Source organism: Anomalospiza imberbis, chromosome 19 (genome assembly GCF_031753505.1).
Source record: "Anomalospiza imberbis isolate Cuckoo-Finch-1a 21T00152 chromosome 19, ASM3175350v1, whole genome shotgun sequence".
Taxonomy (NCBI): domain Eukaryota; kingdom Metazoa; phylum Chordata; class Aves; order Passeriformes; family Viduidae; genus Anomalospiza; species Anomalospiza imberbis.
Window position 1 is genome coordinate 11,389,983 of NC_089699.1, and position 16,723 is coordinate 11,406,705.

The 16,723-nt window shown below is 44.6% G+C and overlaps 1 protein-coding gene across 2 annotated transcripts in view; it reads left to right on the forward strand.

The window, feature by feature from the left end:
- Window positions 1–16,723, forward strand: part of RHBDL3 (rhomboid like 3) — a 57,990-nt gene that overhangs the window by 34,779 nt on the left and 6,488 nt on the right. For both annotated transcript variants that reach the window (XM_068209711.1, XM_068209712.1), the window contains 4 exons: window positions 2,116–2,274; window positions 10,822–11,046; window positions 11,728–11,876; window positions 16,204–16,316. In XM_068209711.1, coding sequence (XP_068065812.1) covers window positions 2,116–2,274; window positions 10,822–11,046; window positions 11,728–11,876; window positions 16,204–16,316 — 646 coding nt within the window. The remainder of the gene's footprint in view (window positions 1–2,115; window positions 2,275–10,821; window positions 11,047–11,727; window positions 11,877–16,203; window positions 16,317–16,723) is intronic.

The following is a 16,723-nucleotide window of genomic DNA, read 5'->3' on the forward strand; positions in this document are numbered from 1 at the left end:
CAGTTAAAGTTGTGCAGTTAAGTAAGAAGTTGGTTCTCAAATGTTTTAGAGAAACAGGGATGAACGGAGCAGTATCTATGGGGTTGCAGGTCTTAGAGCCATTCACTGAATGACTCATCTCACAGCTTCTACAAATTCCCCTTGAGAAAGGTCATCCCAGGTATTGTGCTAATAATACTTTATTTCCTGGGTATGTGTGTCTGGGATTGAGCACCACAAACAGACTGGCCTGAGGGTCACAGCAAGAGCCAAAACTCATCAGAGCTGAGCCTGAGAGCAGAAGCCCTGACTTTTGGGGTTTGATCTGTTAACTAAAAGCATCAGAGTGGCCAGAGTAGGGGAGCTAAACTTCTCCAGGAATTAATATTAAGCCTTTGTTTAACAGTAAACAGCTGATGAAACCTTTGGCTCTGGGTGCCATCTGTCAGGGAGGTACATCCAGGCCACCTCACAAGGGCAGGACAACCTTTGGCAGAGAACAGGAGAGAGTGCCCAGCTCTGACTGTCCACAGGTCACTTGGTTTATCTTGTCTGGTGTGATCCCCAGCAGCTTCTTCACAGAGGGACTGCTGCTTTGACCAAGGGTAGATAGCCCTACTCCAGCAAGGAGCTGTGACCTCCCCTTCTCGGGTTAGACGGCTCCTCCTCAGCCAAGCAGCTGGGGAGAGCAGAACAGTAGGACAAAGGCGTTCAGGCCAGAAGGAGATGGAGCCAGATCCTCGCACATGGGCACTACAACCTCTAAACAAGAGCCCATTCCTGAGGCTGGTCTGTTTTACAGCAGTTCTGCTCACTGCAGAGCCGTGCCAGCCCTGCTGCTGGCAGGCTGCATCCTCTGCCACATCCTCCTTCCCACCCCCTCCCTTGCCAAGGCTCTTCACCCCACTGTGTCTGATCGAAGGCCCGGCGTCTGTTCATCTTTTGTTCTCCATTAGGAAAGAGTGAGGATTGATAGGACCTTTTTGGCTCTGCCAAGGTCCTATTATGTCCCAAATGTTTCCATGAAAAGACTCCCTCCTGACCACCCTGCCCCCTGACAGCCATTCAATCCAGCCAACAAGCTTGATATCATTATCTACAAAAGGAGGCCAGCGAGCACCAGGGTCCTCACAGCCAAGTTTGGGAAATCAAAGGCAAAATCTCCCAGCAACAGAGAACTGGTAGAGATCAGACTGCACCAGGGCTAGTGCAGACCGGTCTGGCAGCTTGCAGCCACTAGTTTTCCAAGCACATCAGAAAGGTGTTCGGCGTGGTGCCAGCACTGGCTTTGTCAGGGCTGAGGCTGTGCCCTGTGAGCTGGCAGCCCCTCACAGAGTGCCCTGGAGGCCACTGGAACAGTCATTAGTTTGGACAGCCTTGTAAAGGTGTCTCTTTTCATGTGGCATTTCTAGATTAGCCACTTAGGCGCAGGGAAAACAGTGATGTTTTTGGTCAGAGTGGATTTCACTCCAGGTCTTACCTGGGACTTTCCTTCTAATGACTCCGGTTTACATTCTCAAAATGGCATGTGGCTGCTTTGTCACTTTTAGTTTGACATGGTGTTCATCTGCTTTGCTCCCTGTCCAAAGATTTTCTTTCCCAACTGTCTTAAAATAGCTCTTCAGCAGTGAAAGCACTTACCATAGTGAAGGCATCTGTAGAGGTGATCTGGAAAGGTGACTGTCAGAAACACTGAGCATGGAAAGGGCTTGGGGAGGGATGGCATATTCCTGTGGTGCAATTGTGTTAGGAAATAGGGGAGTAAAACTGTTTTCAGTGCATTTTATCTCACAAACTGTATCTCTGGTTTGCTTGATGTTCCAGATAGAAAGAGACATTAAAAATAGACAAGAGAAATGATGATGCAGAGGGCAGGAAGGTGAAGGGAGTTGATGTAGCTGAAGCTTGGGTAGAGATGGAATGGTGGTGTGGATGATGGTGCCTGGACTCACCCCTCTCTGCAACAGGGTGCTTTCCAGTCCCTGGGTGATTGCAGGGCAGTGTCAGCAAAGCCCAGAGCAGCCCCTGGGTCCCTGTGGGTGATGACCACCCTGCAGTGGGTGATGAATGCATAGGAGGACAGAGTTGTGTGTAACATGGGGTTGTTAATTGTGGCACTCTCCCCTCCTATCCCAGTTTGATCCTGACAACACTGGCTACATCAGCACTGAGAAGTTCCGCTCCCTTCTCCAGAGGCACGGCTCGGAGCTGGACCCCCACAAGCTGGAGGTCCTGCTAGCCCTGGCAGACAGCAACTCTGAGGGGAGGATCTGCTACCAGGACTTCGTCAACCTGGTGAGTGCTCTGGCTGGCCTGTCAGTCCTAGGCTCTGTTTAAAACACGGGCTGTTGAGGGACAGTGTCTCTCTCGCTTTCCCTCCCTTTATTAACACCAGTGTTTGCTGCATCACATTCTGTATGGACTTGCTGAAGTATTCAGTGGTGACTGAATGCTTCAGCAAGAGTCAAATTATTTCTGAGTTTTCCAGGGAAACAAATTTGCATGGGAAGGAACTGTAGGAACTGTAGTAATATCATGAAGCAATGGCTGCTGCTACTTTAGAAGTTTTTGCTCTCAGTATCAGTTACTAGCTGCTATAATGAGCCATTTGTTTGCAAGCAGAGGTCTGTCAGTCTGAATGTCTCCTGTTTTATCTAGAGATTTCACCACTTTCAGACAAAAATATATAGAGAACGTGTTGACATGCTAGGTGGAGTCATATTGCACTGCTGTAGGCATCAACAGCAACAGGGATAAAGTGTTTCTAGGTCACGTTCATTTTATCCCAGGTGAGGTGTCTCAGAGTGCATGACTCATGATCTGGATGCCTCTCTATCTCTGCTAATGAGTCAATTAGTGAAGGGATCACTCTGTTTCTTGTCAAGGCAGTTTGTTGAGTCAACACAATTGTAGACATGTGTTGTCAGGTGCCCAGGATGGCTTAGAAATGGTGTTTGCAAGATATCTTGGACACTGGCCATTCAGAGGCTTTGCCGTGTTCTTACTCTGTCATTGAACGCCTGAATCCCAGCAGATTTAGTGCAATATTAATATAAGCCTGGGTGACAAAGTCAAAGAGGAATGGAAGTTGGTGGCATCTCTGAGGTTTCTGTGGAAAGCTGGATGTGTCCTTTTTGCAGAGTACAGTAATTTGCATCTCTGTGTGTTCTGCAGACAATGTGGGGATTTGATCCCTTCATTTGTCATGGTCACTCATGCATGTGTTCTTGGTTTAGAGTCTTGCATGTGTCCTGTTTTCACATTAATCAGAAAAGTATGATAACATGGCCCAGTTGTCAAGGACCCAGGTCATGACCTCCATCAGGCTGTGGGCAATGTCAAGGTGAAGTTACTTTGTTGGAATGACATAAACCTGCTGCATCTAACCAGGCAGTCTCGTAAGCCCCTTGCCCATGTCTAGATACACAGTAAAATAAATGCAGCAGCTCTTAAACAGATTACACAGTGTGAGGTTTTCCTCAGCTCACACACCAAACAGTGTGGTCCTCAGTGCTCAGCAGAGTATTTATAGTAACAGCTGCTTGTTCCACAGTTGGGGATATTCAAAGTACAGTGCAAGCGTTCACTAATTGGGCTGCACAACACTTAGGTAGCAGGAAGAGGCATCATCGAATTTCTTTTACAGAAATTATGGCTTAGGGCCAGCCAACACATTGGCAACAGGCTCAGGAATAGAACTGGGCTTTTTTCTCTCTCCTCACTCCACAGGGCGTGGGAGCAGCACAAACTAATGAGAGGTAGGTGGGAGCTGAAATGCTTGGACATTCTCCTCCTGTGGGAATAGGAGGCCGTGCCAGCTCACACCAGGTGATGTGGTTTCTGCAAAACAGCAAATTTCCTTCACTACTATTGAATGACTCCTATAAAGAAGCCATTGATTTTCCTGTCATCAGTCCCTCTATCCTTGTCTGCACTTTTTGCACTTTCTCATCAATAGGCAATGCAAATGCCAAAACATTAAACTACTTACAAATGACATCTCTCTTCTCACTTCTCCTCTAGTTTCTATTGATTTCCAACATCCAAACTTTTTTAGGGCTCCTTCTCTTTTCTCTGCCTTCTGAAATTTCTTTTGAACTTCCTGATGGAAAGAAACAGCGCAATTGATACAGAACCACTGTGAAATTAGGGATTTCCTTCACCTCCTGGCTGTCAGTCCTCAGTGTGGTGGTGTTTAAGTGCCTGTTTGTGCTTGATGATCATTAGCCCTCTCTGCTTTATGCTCAGGTTAATTTGTCTGTTTCAGTAGCTTAGCAAGAATTGACCTGCTGCCAAAAATGATGGTGCTGGGTGTGGGGATGGAAAGGCGGCTGACATTTTACTAAACCAGAGGCTTTGCAAGCAAGGCTCTCTGTATGTATGGTTTTCCTTTTCTTCGGCATCATTACGAGCACCAAGAACTCTGCCTGCTCTCTCAGGCACTGTGATCCCCTGCTAAAGGACTGCTATTGAGCAAAGCTATGTTATCCTGTGATGTCCAAAATGTTTTGTGAACTTCTAGATACATCAAAAATATAATTTTAGGACTTCTCACCTTAATAACAACATCCATACGTATGCCTGCTCTCATCAAAGCAACTTAAATTTATGAAATTGAAAGTTTTAAAATATGAGATTAGACCCCAGAAAGCACTCGGGAAATAAATTGAGAAATGAATCAATTCAAGGAAGATGAAAACTCCTAGTGTGATCTGCAAACAGAAGAGGCTCAAAAAGATCAGATAGGCAACTCATTGGAAATTACTTCTCCGTGTGTATAAAATTCAGCTCATGTAGTTGTAAAACACAATGCTGCAATCATATCCATTTCTGTTTCTGCACTGTGGTTTGTAGTAAAGGCAGAAAGCAGTTTTAGATGGGATTTCTTATGCTGTGTCTGAGACAGTGCAGAGTAACAAAAGTGTTTCCTGTACAAGTGGAGACATCTTGTGCATCTCTGCTCTCTGGTTGCTTTGCAGCATTATGAAAAGAGATGCACAGAGAAAATTCTGGCTATGGACAGCATGGGCCACAGGAGGAGATAGCGAACCAAGGTGTTTAACTAACTTTGCTACTTTTAGAGAAGAGACAAGCCAGGAGTTAATTATACCTGTGATATTATTTGCTGGGATTCTTGCTGAACAGCAGTTGCTGTTGGCAGTCCTGGATTACTTCACATAATATCCTGTGAACTGTACTAGAACTTGCAGGAAGTAGTAAGCTCTAAGACAGAGTTCATGTGACTTGGGAAAAACAAAACACTGCTGCTTCCAACAGAAATGTTTAGCTGTGGCTTTGTGGTAATTTGAAGTTGATGTAACATCTCAGTAATGAGCAAAATATATTAACTAATAAAATATATTAACTAAATTAATTTTTTTTCCAGATCAAGAATCACCACCTGCTTTGCTTTCCCATGCCTTGCTGGCTTCTAGGAACAGGCTAATTCTATCTCATTTTTAATGTGAACAACACACATTTTTGAAGCACTGTGTAACAATGTTATTTGAACCACTATGTTAGTCTTGTCCTGCAAGAAGTGTTCTTTCAAGTAGCCTTTCAATGTGAAAGTGTATTACCTTTTCTGTTGGAAGTGCTGGAGGGCCTAAGCCTGGCACATTGAATAGGAATCAGGCAAAACCTTGAGCAGGGATAATTTATTTTGTCTCTCCTGCCTCTTTCTTTGAATCCCTCGAGTAAACCGCTACTTGGTCAACCCAGATCAGAATGTTGGGATTTGGTATTCAGGTTTTTTTCCCTTTGATACTATTTGGGAAAGTGCTACCAGGTTGGCTCAGAGGATGTGAACATCTGTGACAGATGAACGTAATGCTGAGATATGCATTTTGGGAAAAGCTATCTCTACCCACATTAGCATTTTATAGAAGTGTGGGCAGAGGGAAGGAAATAAATGTGAATCTTGAAAGCAAAATTGATTGGAGAGGTTGCATTTGTAAGTAAAGTGGGTTATAAAACTGGAGCTGGCAGAGGCTTTTAAAAAGCTTGTGCTAACTTCTGATTTAATGTTCTGTGTCTTGGAGGATCAGAGCTGGAGAGCTGAATGCATTGCCTGTCACAGAGCTGCATGTGTTTAAAAATAGTTCAAGACCAGTCTCAAAGATGCCAATACGTAATCGGCAGAAATCCATGTTTTTCAAAACCTTCTGAGTGAGGCTGAATAAAACTATAAAAAGGGTACTGTGCCCCACACAAGCCCTGAAATTGGAGATGGGGGAAATACTACATGACCTGGCTATAGATTATCTGAGGTAGCCACAGTACTACAGATATCCAAGGAACACAGACAAATTGGTCTGCCAGTGGGGATGGACAATTTCCTTTTCAAGTTGCAGATTATCCCAGAGTAATTTTAGAGTGCCATGTGTGCTAAACAAAAGCAGGGCTTAATACTTCATCAAAGTTTGTCACTGTTCTACTCTTGACATCCTAAATGTTGGCGTTTTCAGTGTTGAAGTCAGGTTCAGATCTAAGTAGGAAAAAATTTTCCATTTGCACAGAGGTATCAAACCCAGCCCTTGAGCAGAGCTCTAGCACTAAGCCTTGGTTTGTTTTGGTAGGGTGATACCAAAGGGCAGAGGTGGCATCACCTGGGAACCAGTCAGCTCAGCCTGCCTCTTCTGCAAGGGGAATTTCTTTCTCTCTGCAGAATACCATTTTGCAGGCAGGAAGGACTAAGGGAATGTGTTGTTCCCCACTGCTATCTTCTCTCTCCACATACTGTTTGCTGTACCCATCTGCTTGCAGCTTTAATATCACGCTCATTAAAGAAGTCCTAGATTGATTGCATGAAGAGGAGTGGGATGGGCTGCCCTGGGTTCCTGGAGTCATGATAATGTGCAGGCCAACAATGGGCCTAGTGTTCTTTCAGCTGATGATTAAATACTTGGCTCATAAATACCAATATTATGTAATTCCAAAATCCAGTCAGCAAATTGTGACCATATGCGAGACTCTGTTTGGGAAGATTTGAGTCTTCCAAATTCAGTCTGAGGAACCAAATAGACTTCTGATCAAGAATTGGTGAGAGCAGCAATACTGACTTAATCCTCTGTCTCTCCTCATGCCCATCTCCTCCTAGCTTGATCCAAAGGCCTCTGGAGTCATGTGAGTAGGGCCAGGATTGCTGTGTTTGCTTGAGCCCTGGCAGTCATCTGTGCTGTCTCTTTGGAGATCATCTTGTCCTTGGTGCTGTGGGCAATGCGTGCAGGTGGGGACCAGCAGGATGCCTCCTTCTCGAGAGGCCTGATTTTAACAAGGGCTCAGTACATCCTCTCATCCACATCTTCAGGGATTGTGGGGGCTTTTCAGCACGTCTGGCACAGTCCTGACACTGTGTCCCTGACTCATCAGGGTGTAAAACCGCGCCAAGACTGCAGCATGTAGAGGGAACCTGGACCTTCTCTCCCTATCCTTTGCTCTAAAGAGGGTCTGGCAAATATTTTCATGTCCCTTCTGTGTTAGCTTCTGCGTGGGGTATGAAAGGTCCTGTGATTTATTTTCCTCTCTGGAAGGAGGAAGGCAGAGCTTTCTGCTGAACAGTAGTCCAGTTTTCCACCTCCTCAGTACAGCCAGTGGAGGCTTTGGTCATCTAAGGTGTGACTTACAGTGAATCCTGCAATATTTTGCTCTTAAATCTAAGAAGACCTTTCCCGTTCTGTTTTGTTTCTTAGTATATTGAGGAACATCTTCAGAAACATCATGGTGATGAATTTGCAGTGCCCTGGCTGTTTTCTGGGCTCCATGGGCAGCACAAGCATTATTGCAGAGAGGACACTGGACTGCTGGGGCTGTGCTGAGTTCAGGTGACTGAACCGAGCCAGTCCCTTGTAACAGTAACAGACGAGTTCAGGGGTGCCTCCCTTAGGCTCCTCTGCTCAACAGATGCAAAGAAATCTTTGTTACAATCCTAACCATGGACATCAGCAGCTTTTGGAGTTTCCTGCCCATCTCCCTTGGCAATCTCTGCACTGATGAGGTGATCATCTACCAAGGGTGGCCAGCACTTCTTGATGCTGAACTGAAATGACGATTTTCCTTGACTCTGGAAATTATTATCTTTTCCACTGAAGTGCTGCAGCAGGGAAAAGCACTGACTGTTTTGTGGTAGGCAGGAAATCCCATTTATCACTGTAATTGGAATAAGCAGATCAGCAGCTCCAGTCAACTGTCTGGTATCTTCAGGCAATTTTATAGTTTCAGTCTGAATTTATTCTTGCCCATAAGATGGGCAAAGCCAGAGAGAAAAGAATGAACTTTGTGAGGGAGCACATGCAGAACATCTCTGAAAGGCTGTTCTGAACTAACCTGGAGTGAAGCTTTCTTCTGTGGACACAGTGAGGTCATTAGGTGGCTAAAAGTATCTTTGAAACAGAGGTACATCTCTTACCTAGCAAAAGGCATCTCACACATGCTAAGGAAAGCTTTGTACCTGTTGGATGTTTCTCTATGAAAATACTGTCTTTCAGTATGAGCAGGCTTTCTTAATGCAACAGAGGACCACAATAATTTTTTCCCCCTTATCTTCCCTAGTTTTAGACACAGGCTTTTGGATGATAGACATGAGAAGACCAAGAGAGAGACTTTGTGGACATTTTTTTTCTTCTCTGTTTTTCTGCTTTTTTTACAATAAATATTCTTTTACAAGTGTTTTCTGAATCAACAAAGGAAAGAGAGAGCAAAGGAGAAATACCAAAATGGAGAGAGTTGTTAGGATAAAACATCTTCTCACTGAAATAACTCAAAGGGAACAACAACAACAAATTTTTCCTCAGTTTAAAAAAAAATATAAGAACATTAACTGATAGTCAGTGCTGTTCTGTGTTGGAGGGACAGGCTACAAATGCAGGCTAAGGAGGGACGGGCAGAGCAGGTCACAGTGCTATCACCTCAGATGGCCCCTTGCCTTCTACAGTGATTAACAGGAGGTGGCTCCCTGCAGTGATTACTGTATTTAAGCAGCTTGGTCCAGCTTGGAGCAATTCCCTGACTGCCTGGGCACTGAGAGCACAAGCTCTGGGCTTTGCTGGCTTTGGGATATCAGCTGAAACCAGCATGATCCAAGACAACTGGAAGCCAATGCTGTTGAGTGTCTTCTCTTGCTTGGTTTTGGGAAGCTGGATGTGCTGGTGGTTTGGGAGCAGTTAGCAGATCTCTCAGAAGAAGGACCAGTCTGTCGTGTTTGCTTTGCTGCCTGTTACAATGGAAGGTCCCCCTAGAGCAGCCCGTGTACACAGTGAGGCTTTGGAGCTCCCTGCCAAAGATTCAGCCAGTACAGACAGTGGCTCTAAATGCAGCAAGTTTGTTTGACATCAGGGCTAATTAACAACTATACAAATCTTGGAGCAAGCTCTTTCAGACCTGATTTGTTCCCCCACCCCCAGAAGGCTAAGCTTAAGATTCCATCTGCCTAATTTGCAAATGCAATTGCTTTAATTATGCATCCAAACTGGTAAAGTGTATGCTCAAAAAGATAGCTAAATCTATGCATGTAAGGTGATAATGCATATACAAATTAGCTGTAAGCCTGTGCCATCTCAGAACCTCTGAGAATAACTTAGGAAAGAAGCCTTGTAAAGACTTGCAAGCTTACAGGAGCTAAGACAGCCTGTACAGCCGATTAATTTGTTGTTTGTTGCTGTTGCTCAGGCAGTTTTGTTTTACACAAAGAGATAATTTTCTCTGCTCAGAGCTAACTCCTGCCACAAGGGTTAGATGTGCTGTGAAAGTGCTGCTCCATTTGAGAAATTTCCTGCCCCAACTCTGCAGGGAAGTGTGATAGAGCAGGGGGAGCAGAGGGAAGGAAGACACAGGAATATGGATTGTGATAACCAATGGTGAAGACAGTGCATGGAAGGCTGGAGAATGGGCCATAGAGCTCAACCAGGTGCATCAGTGTCAGAACCCAGAATGTCCCCTGGACACTCGTGGATGTTCCAGGCCCAGGTCAAAAGCATTTGAGACCCTGGAATGCAGCCACAGACCTCTGTGGCTTTGAACCTGATCCATGGAACATTTTACCAACCTTGCAGGAAGAACAAGAAATCACAAAAGTTTAGATATTATAGTAGAAGTAGTCACAAAGTGAAAGGAAGAACTTTTGGGTGCTGTACAGGGGGGTTTTAGGCCTTGTACAGAGGGGTCTGAGTTTTGTACATGGGGGTCAGAAGTTCTAAGATGGAGGGACTTGGGTGTGCCCTGTCCTCTTTCCTTCTTCTTCCTAACCTCCATGTTCTTGGTGATGTTGGCACTCACAGACTGGTTTAGAGTAGAAAGTCACTGTTCAATAGAGGTGATGGGCATTGGGGAAAAACCATAAACATCTAACACGTAATGGATGATATAAAAGAGGGCACCAGCCCCCTGGGAGTCAGTGTGGGCCCTTGCCTGACTGCAGAACGGACCGCAGCAGCTCAGGGAGAAATCTTTTAGATAACACACAACAAACTACCTTGAGACCGGACGACTGAAAACTGCTGAGTTTCTTTGGAGGCATGGGTTGGAGGAGAGACTTTTCCACCTTTCTGGCTCACCCCAACCAGGGGTGAGTTCCTACACATCAGCAGCCTCTGCTCTGCCTTGCCAGAGTTCTGCCCTGACCTCTTTTAGTGGCATCATAATGGCAGGCCGTGGTACTTGTTTTCCTTGTATCCCAAGTTTTCAGTACACCCTGTCATTGTCCCAAGACTTGGTTCCTAAAGCTCAGCCTGGTGGTGGCTTTCCTGCCTGCCTTGATCTGGTGCTGCCAAACTGGCACTATTCTCCCTGATGATTGTGCCAGGCCTTGCTTTGTACTCATGGTTTCTTCCGTTTCCTTTTACCCAGATGAGCAACAAAAGGTCGAACAGTTTCCGCCAAGCCATCCTGCAGGGGAACAGAAGGCTGTGCAGCAAGGCCCTGCTGGAGGAGACGGGGCTGAGCCTCTCGCAGAGGCTGATCCGGCACGTGGCGTACGAGACCCTCCCGCGGGAGATCGACCGCAAGTGGTACTATGACAGCTACACCTGCTGCCCCCCGCCCTGGTTCATGATCACCATCACCATTGTAGAGGCAAGTACCCTCCCTGGGAACCTCCCCACACTGCCAAAGGCTCTGCTGGGACACGATCAAGGGTTAGAGAGGGACTCGTTCAGACCTGGACAAGGACAGATGTGAAGCTGGTGGCCATTTTGGTTGCTTGTTGGAGTGTGTTTAAGTGGAGATTGTGATCCTGTCATTGGAACAATTTGTATGTGAGACTACACAGTTTGGGAAACTAGAGCAAAACTGGTTGAGAAGTGAAAACAGGACAATTCTAGAGAAATGGATGAGTCAATGGAATTAGAAATGTCTGTACAGCTACCTCTGTTCTGTGAGTGGATAGAAAAAGGAGGGGAGAGAACCTCTGGGTTAAATATTCTGGCCTGCTCATGTGTTGCCCAAATGAGATCTTTGCACATTTTCTGAGTAATGTGCTCAAATAAGTACAGAGTAGGATATGACACTGATAGTAGGGTGCTGACTGGGAGCAGGTTCCTCTAACTCAGGGGCTGGTGTGTTACAGGAGACCACAAATACAGTTATATCAATGTGTTGCAGGTTCCTCAAAACAGGGAATTTTCATGCTGTGTGGTGCTGTCAAACAGGAGAAAAGTTTTTTATATATTACTTTTTTATCCATTATTTTAGCTAAAAAGTACTTTTTGGTGAGAAAAGGCATTTGCTAACCAATGAATCTCTCTCCTCTTCTAGGTTGCCTTTTTTCTTTACAATGGTGTGGTCTTAGACAGATTTGTGCTGCAAGTCAGCCACCCCTTGTACCTGAAGAATGCATTACTGTACCATCCCCAGCTTCGAGCCCAGGCTTGGAGGTACCTAACCTACATATTCATGCATGCAGGGTGAGTATTTACAAACAGCTCAGGGTCCCCAGAGAGACAGAGGAAGTGACAGAATCAGCTCAGAATTAAATTCTTAAAACTCAATTATAAATTGTGTGTAAAAATCTGAAGATGTTGTGGACTGTTGGGCAATGAGGTGCAAACCTTCACAGCTCTCTGAAGGGATAAGGCAACAAAAATAACTTAACAGATGCTGCTCTTCTCCCCAGCAGTGTTGGGACCACACTTTCTTCTTAATGTGCACTTCCTAAAACCAGGTCAAAGCCCAGTGTTCCACTAAAGGAGCTGTGCAGGTGGTAGAACAAGTCTGCAAAGATGCTGGACTGGTATTTAAAAACTACAGGGTGTTGGAAAAGTCAGTTAAATTCCCTGTGCCTGGGACATGTCATCACTCAGTAATGTTGGTCCCTTCTGCAGGGACTGAGATAATGCCTAGAAGGCTGTGTCAAGCCTGAACTCCCATTTTGTACACACTGGGCAAACACCAGTGTTCCTGAAGAGTTGACAATCTCGAGTGGCCAGATGTCCATGCAAAATGAAGGTGCACAGTAAAATGAATCCTCCTTCATCCCATGGGAGGTATGTAGCTGATTTGGGAAGAATATACAAGGTGTGGGGATTCTAACTCTGTTCTGCTCGGCTGTGCTAGTCCTCACAAAATTTAAATAGACTTAATTGTGTGATGTTTGTGATGCTATGGTGATGAGTCAGTGTCACTGGAAAGTTCATCCCTGTACAAAACATTCTACCCCCTCTGAGCAGTTTCTCAGATCATTATCTTCACACATTCCTGGCAGATAATTGCAATTTTCTTTAATTCTGTCATTGAAAAATGACAGCAACAAGCCTTTCAGCAGTAGTGTAGAGTTTGAAACTGCATAAGAGCCCTTTGTTCTTAAATAGAAAGCCTATATTTCCATCAGTCAATGTTCTTCTATGAAAGGCCAGAAAGATCAAGTTGATCTTTGCCTTTTTTCCATGTCTCTGATGGAAGACATGCTGAAGTCTCTTCCATGCCATGGAATAACTTCCTTGGTGTGTAATTGCCCTGGAGCACAAGATGTGTCCCAGATCCCTGGATAAAAACAGACTCCACCCAAGGGAAGAGTAGGGAAAAGTTTTTAGAAGAAACTTCTGAATGTGGCAATATCTGTCCTCTGCATGCTGAATCCCTCCAAAGAGCCCATTTTACATAGATTTCATCCTGCAAGTGCGGACTACTGGGCTTAGACATGAGGCTTATTACATAAAATGAGAAGTAGATATTTCATCACTGAAAATATGGGGGAAACTGGACTTGTAAAAGAAAGAAACACTTGGTTTTAACTAATATTAGTTAATGGGTATTTGGGCTTTCTTTTGATGGTGGTGGTGTTTTACCATATCTCTTCTATAACTACAGACTGCTTTAGGATACACTGGAGGAGAAATACCTGCACAAGGACAATTCTCCAGCATGAAATGCCTTTCTGTGGCATGCTTTCCTGACCTGCACCAGGTCACCCTTGTAGCAGGCAGTTCCCTGGCGTTCCTCATACTCACTGGACAAAAAATCCCTCAGGTTTATTTCACCTCTGGCTGGCTCAGAGTGGAACAATGGAAAGTGGTGAGCAGGGGACTGGTCATGATGGATTCCAAGTCCTTTAGCTACACAGCCTTTAAAACAATGGAGAGTCCCACTGGAACAATAAACCTTGTGATTTATCTGCAGTATCTGGAGTTAAGCTAAATGTTCCTTTATTTCTAGCTTCTCGGTGTTAAGCTCCTTTCTTGTGAGGAAAACAGATAAATCTTGGAAAGGTAATATTGTTTTTTAGTGGACGCCCGCCCTTCTCCTCTCATTTTCAAATGAGAGGATAACACAATGCCATGGGTCTACTGTTATCCTGCTTCCAGCTGAGACTTTTAAATGGTAATGTGGACTGCTCTTTAATTTAGTGCACTTGGTCTTTTTTTGAAGAGCAAGTGGCAGCCGGAAGGTGTTTGAGAAGGCAGCAGTTGCTAAGGCTTGGCTGGCTGTGCTCTAGAAAGATTCCAAAAATGTACAGGCTGTGTGTTGGTTCTGATGGAGGGAGCTTTGTCAAGGGCTGAAAAGGCAAAGTTGTAAATTCTGCCTTTCTGTTTTCATGGAAAGCAGACGTTGATATCTGAAGCCCACACATTTGTATCACTGCCATAACTAATGACTTGCATTGAAGCTCAGTCCCATTTGTTTGGTCCCAGGGAAGGAGAAAGTCCTTAATAAATCAATGAAATTGTCATTTCAAGAATGACACATTCAGCACTGGCAAAGGGTAATTATGTTTTATGGGTACTTATTGACTCTGGTGCCTTCCAAGCTCTTAGCATGATGGGGAAGAGAAGTGAATGGGATTGCTCCTGGGAAGTCTTTTAAGAACAGCTGTGAATCAGAGCAGTCACTTCAGACTCCAGGATAAACTTTGCTGAGCTCTTATAAAAGCTTCCTTTGAAAAATAAGACCCAATGCTTTGTGTGGAAATGTCAGGTGCCACCTCATGATGTTGACTGTGTGCCAGCGAAAGCTTCTTCCCTCCCCTCTGTAAAAGGGCATTTGGGTGTTTGGACTCATCTCAGTGATCTCAGTTTGACCTTTGCTGGCTGTTCCTAATTTAACTCCCTGCCTTCTGTGAGCATGTGGGATCAGAGCGAGTGCTGACCATGTCCAGTGGCTTCAAAAGGCTTGAGGAAGGTAATGAAAGAACTCAGTTACACACAGCAGTTTCCCATGATGAAAAATTGCAGTGCTGAGTGTATTGTACAGGAGAGAAATTCATCTTTGGAGAGAGATTCAATGGAAACAAACTTATTGAGATAACAGGAGAGGATTGTTTTCTGCAGTATAATTTCTAGCACTTTTTTGCAGTCCAGCTTTAAATTCTCATTTATGAGACTGTTCTGTCATTACTGAATCTCACCATCAGTGTTTTTGTCTGCTGTATATGGGAAATTGCTATGGTAACGTGAAAAAGATCAAAACAGTGGAAATGCATATAACTTAAACCAAAGTTTGCTAGTGCCTGCCTGTGAACAACCCTTTTCTTGTATAAAATAGGATGTACATATTCAAGGCATTAGATACTTTGCTCTCTTTTCCCCAAAAGATGCTGGCCTTCTGCGTTAAGGGTACCACTGTGTCATTTAGATTCATCTGTTTTGTAAGCAGGTTCTCTTCATACAAAAAGCGGGATACCCTTGGCTCCAGTGAGATGTCACCATTCAGTGAGGTCACAGTCCTGTGAGCCCAGGGTAAATCTCAGACACTGCCAGAGTGCTGAGGATCCTATTCAGGGCCTGGTGCTGGTATTACCTCACTGGAAGACCCTACAGATGAATATCTGTATAGAGATTGGAAAAGTGGCAGGACAGGTTTGTTAAGTAGTATTGATTAAAGCAACAGAGAACTTGTGTTGAAGCTATTGATTCAGCTCAGGGGAAATCTGCTGCACTGGAGTCTCTACCCAATATACACATTTGAGCTGTCACACTCTGCCTGCAGGCTGCAAGTGGTCCTGCAGAGTGTGATAGTGGGGCTTTCTGCAAGAGTTCCCTCAGCCCAGCTTTTTCCTGTGTGTTCAACAGGAGTTTTGGAGTTTTGCTATTGACTGTAATGGGAACGAGGGTGGGTGAAGAGAGAGCATCAGTGAGTACACCTGGGCACCTGAGCAGAGATCAAAATGCCCTTTGCTTCCCATTCTGACCATTGAAGTAGGCACAGCAGAAAAGGGTGAGGGTCAGACAGCCGATACTGTAAAGCAGCATTATGGCACCAGGAAATGGCCGTTCTCCTGGAACTTCTATGCCCACCTCGTTCTTAACAACCACTCCCCATCATGGCAGTGTGATGTGTGCAGGGAAAAGTGGAATCCTTAGGAGGGGAGAAGAGAGGAGCAGGTCAAATTTCTGGCTTCTGTTCCAGGCTCTGCTGCCATCTTGCTGCTTTTTTTTTTTTTTTTTTTTTTTTTTACAAGTCATTTAACTTTTTCAAGCAAAGAAAGAGAAAAAAATGTCTGACCAAACAGAACCAATGTTTAAGAACACAGTTGTTCTGTCTAAGAACCAAACATTGTACATAGACTTCAAATGAAAGGACCTGCGTGGATACGAAAAAGATAAAAGCAGCAGGGAGGGAAGAAACATTGCAATTCCAGGTCTGATTTTTTCTGGAATCACTGTTATTCCCAGTGTTGGTCTACTTATGTGAATCGGGTGCTCTTTGATTTTCTTTCCAAGATATCTGTGTCTCAATGGTAGAGAAGGAAGATGAAGAGTTGGAAAAGAGGACAACTGTTGTTTTTCCTTGCTGCAGGATAGAACATCTTGGGCTCAATGTTGTCCTTCAGCTCTTGGTTGGGGTTCCTCTGGAAATGGTGCATGGAGCTGCGAGGATCAGTTTTGTGTACGTTGCAGGAGTTGTGGCAGGTAGGTGACACCTCTGCATGCCCCAGGTGGAGAAGCAGTGAAAATGGTCTGTGCTGGCTTTTGAGTTGGAGAAATGTTTTGTGATATTTGGGATTAGGAGAGGAACATTCACTGATCTTCTGTGCATTGAAATCCTTTGCAGGGCTGGACATAGAAAATATGGTACAACTTGACACCTATTTCTATGTAACCGTAGACTCTCTGTTTAGGAGACCTACTAAAAATGCACCAACTACCTGTTATTTTAAAATAGCCATGCTTTAGATGATCTTCCTGAATGTGGAGTCATGCTGGTCCTGTGGCAGTTCTTCCTCCGTTTGTCCTGCATGTCACCTTTCTCCAGCCTAAGTAAGCAAGAAGTATTTGGTTGTAGATTGTGAACAGTGCACAGAAATCTGGAAAATTCA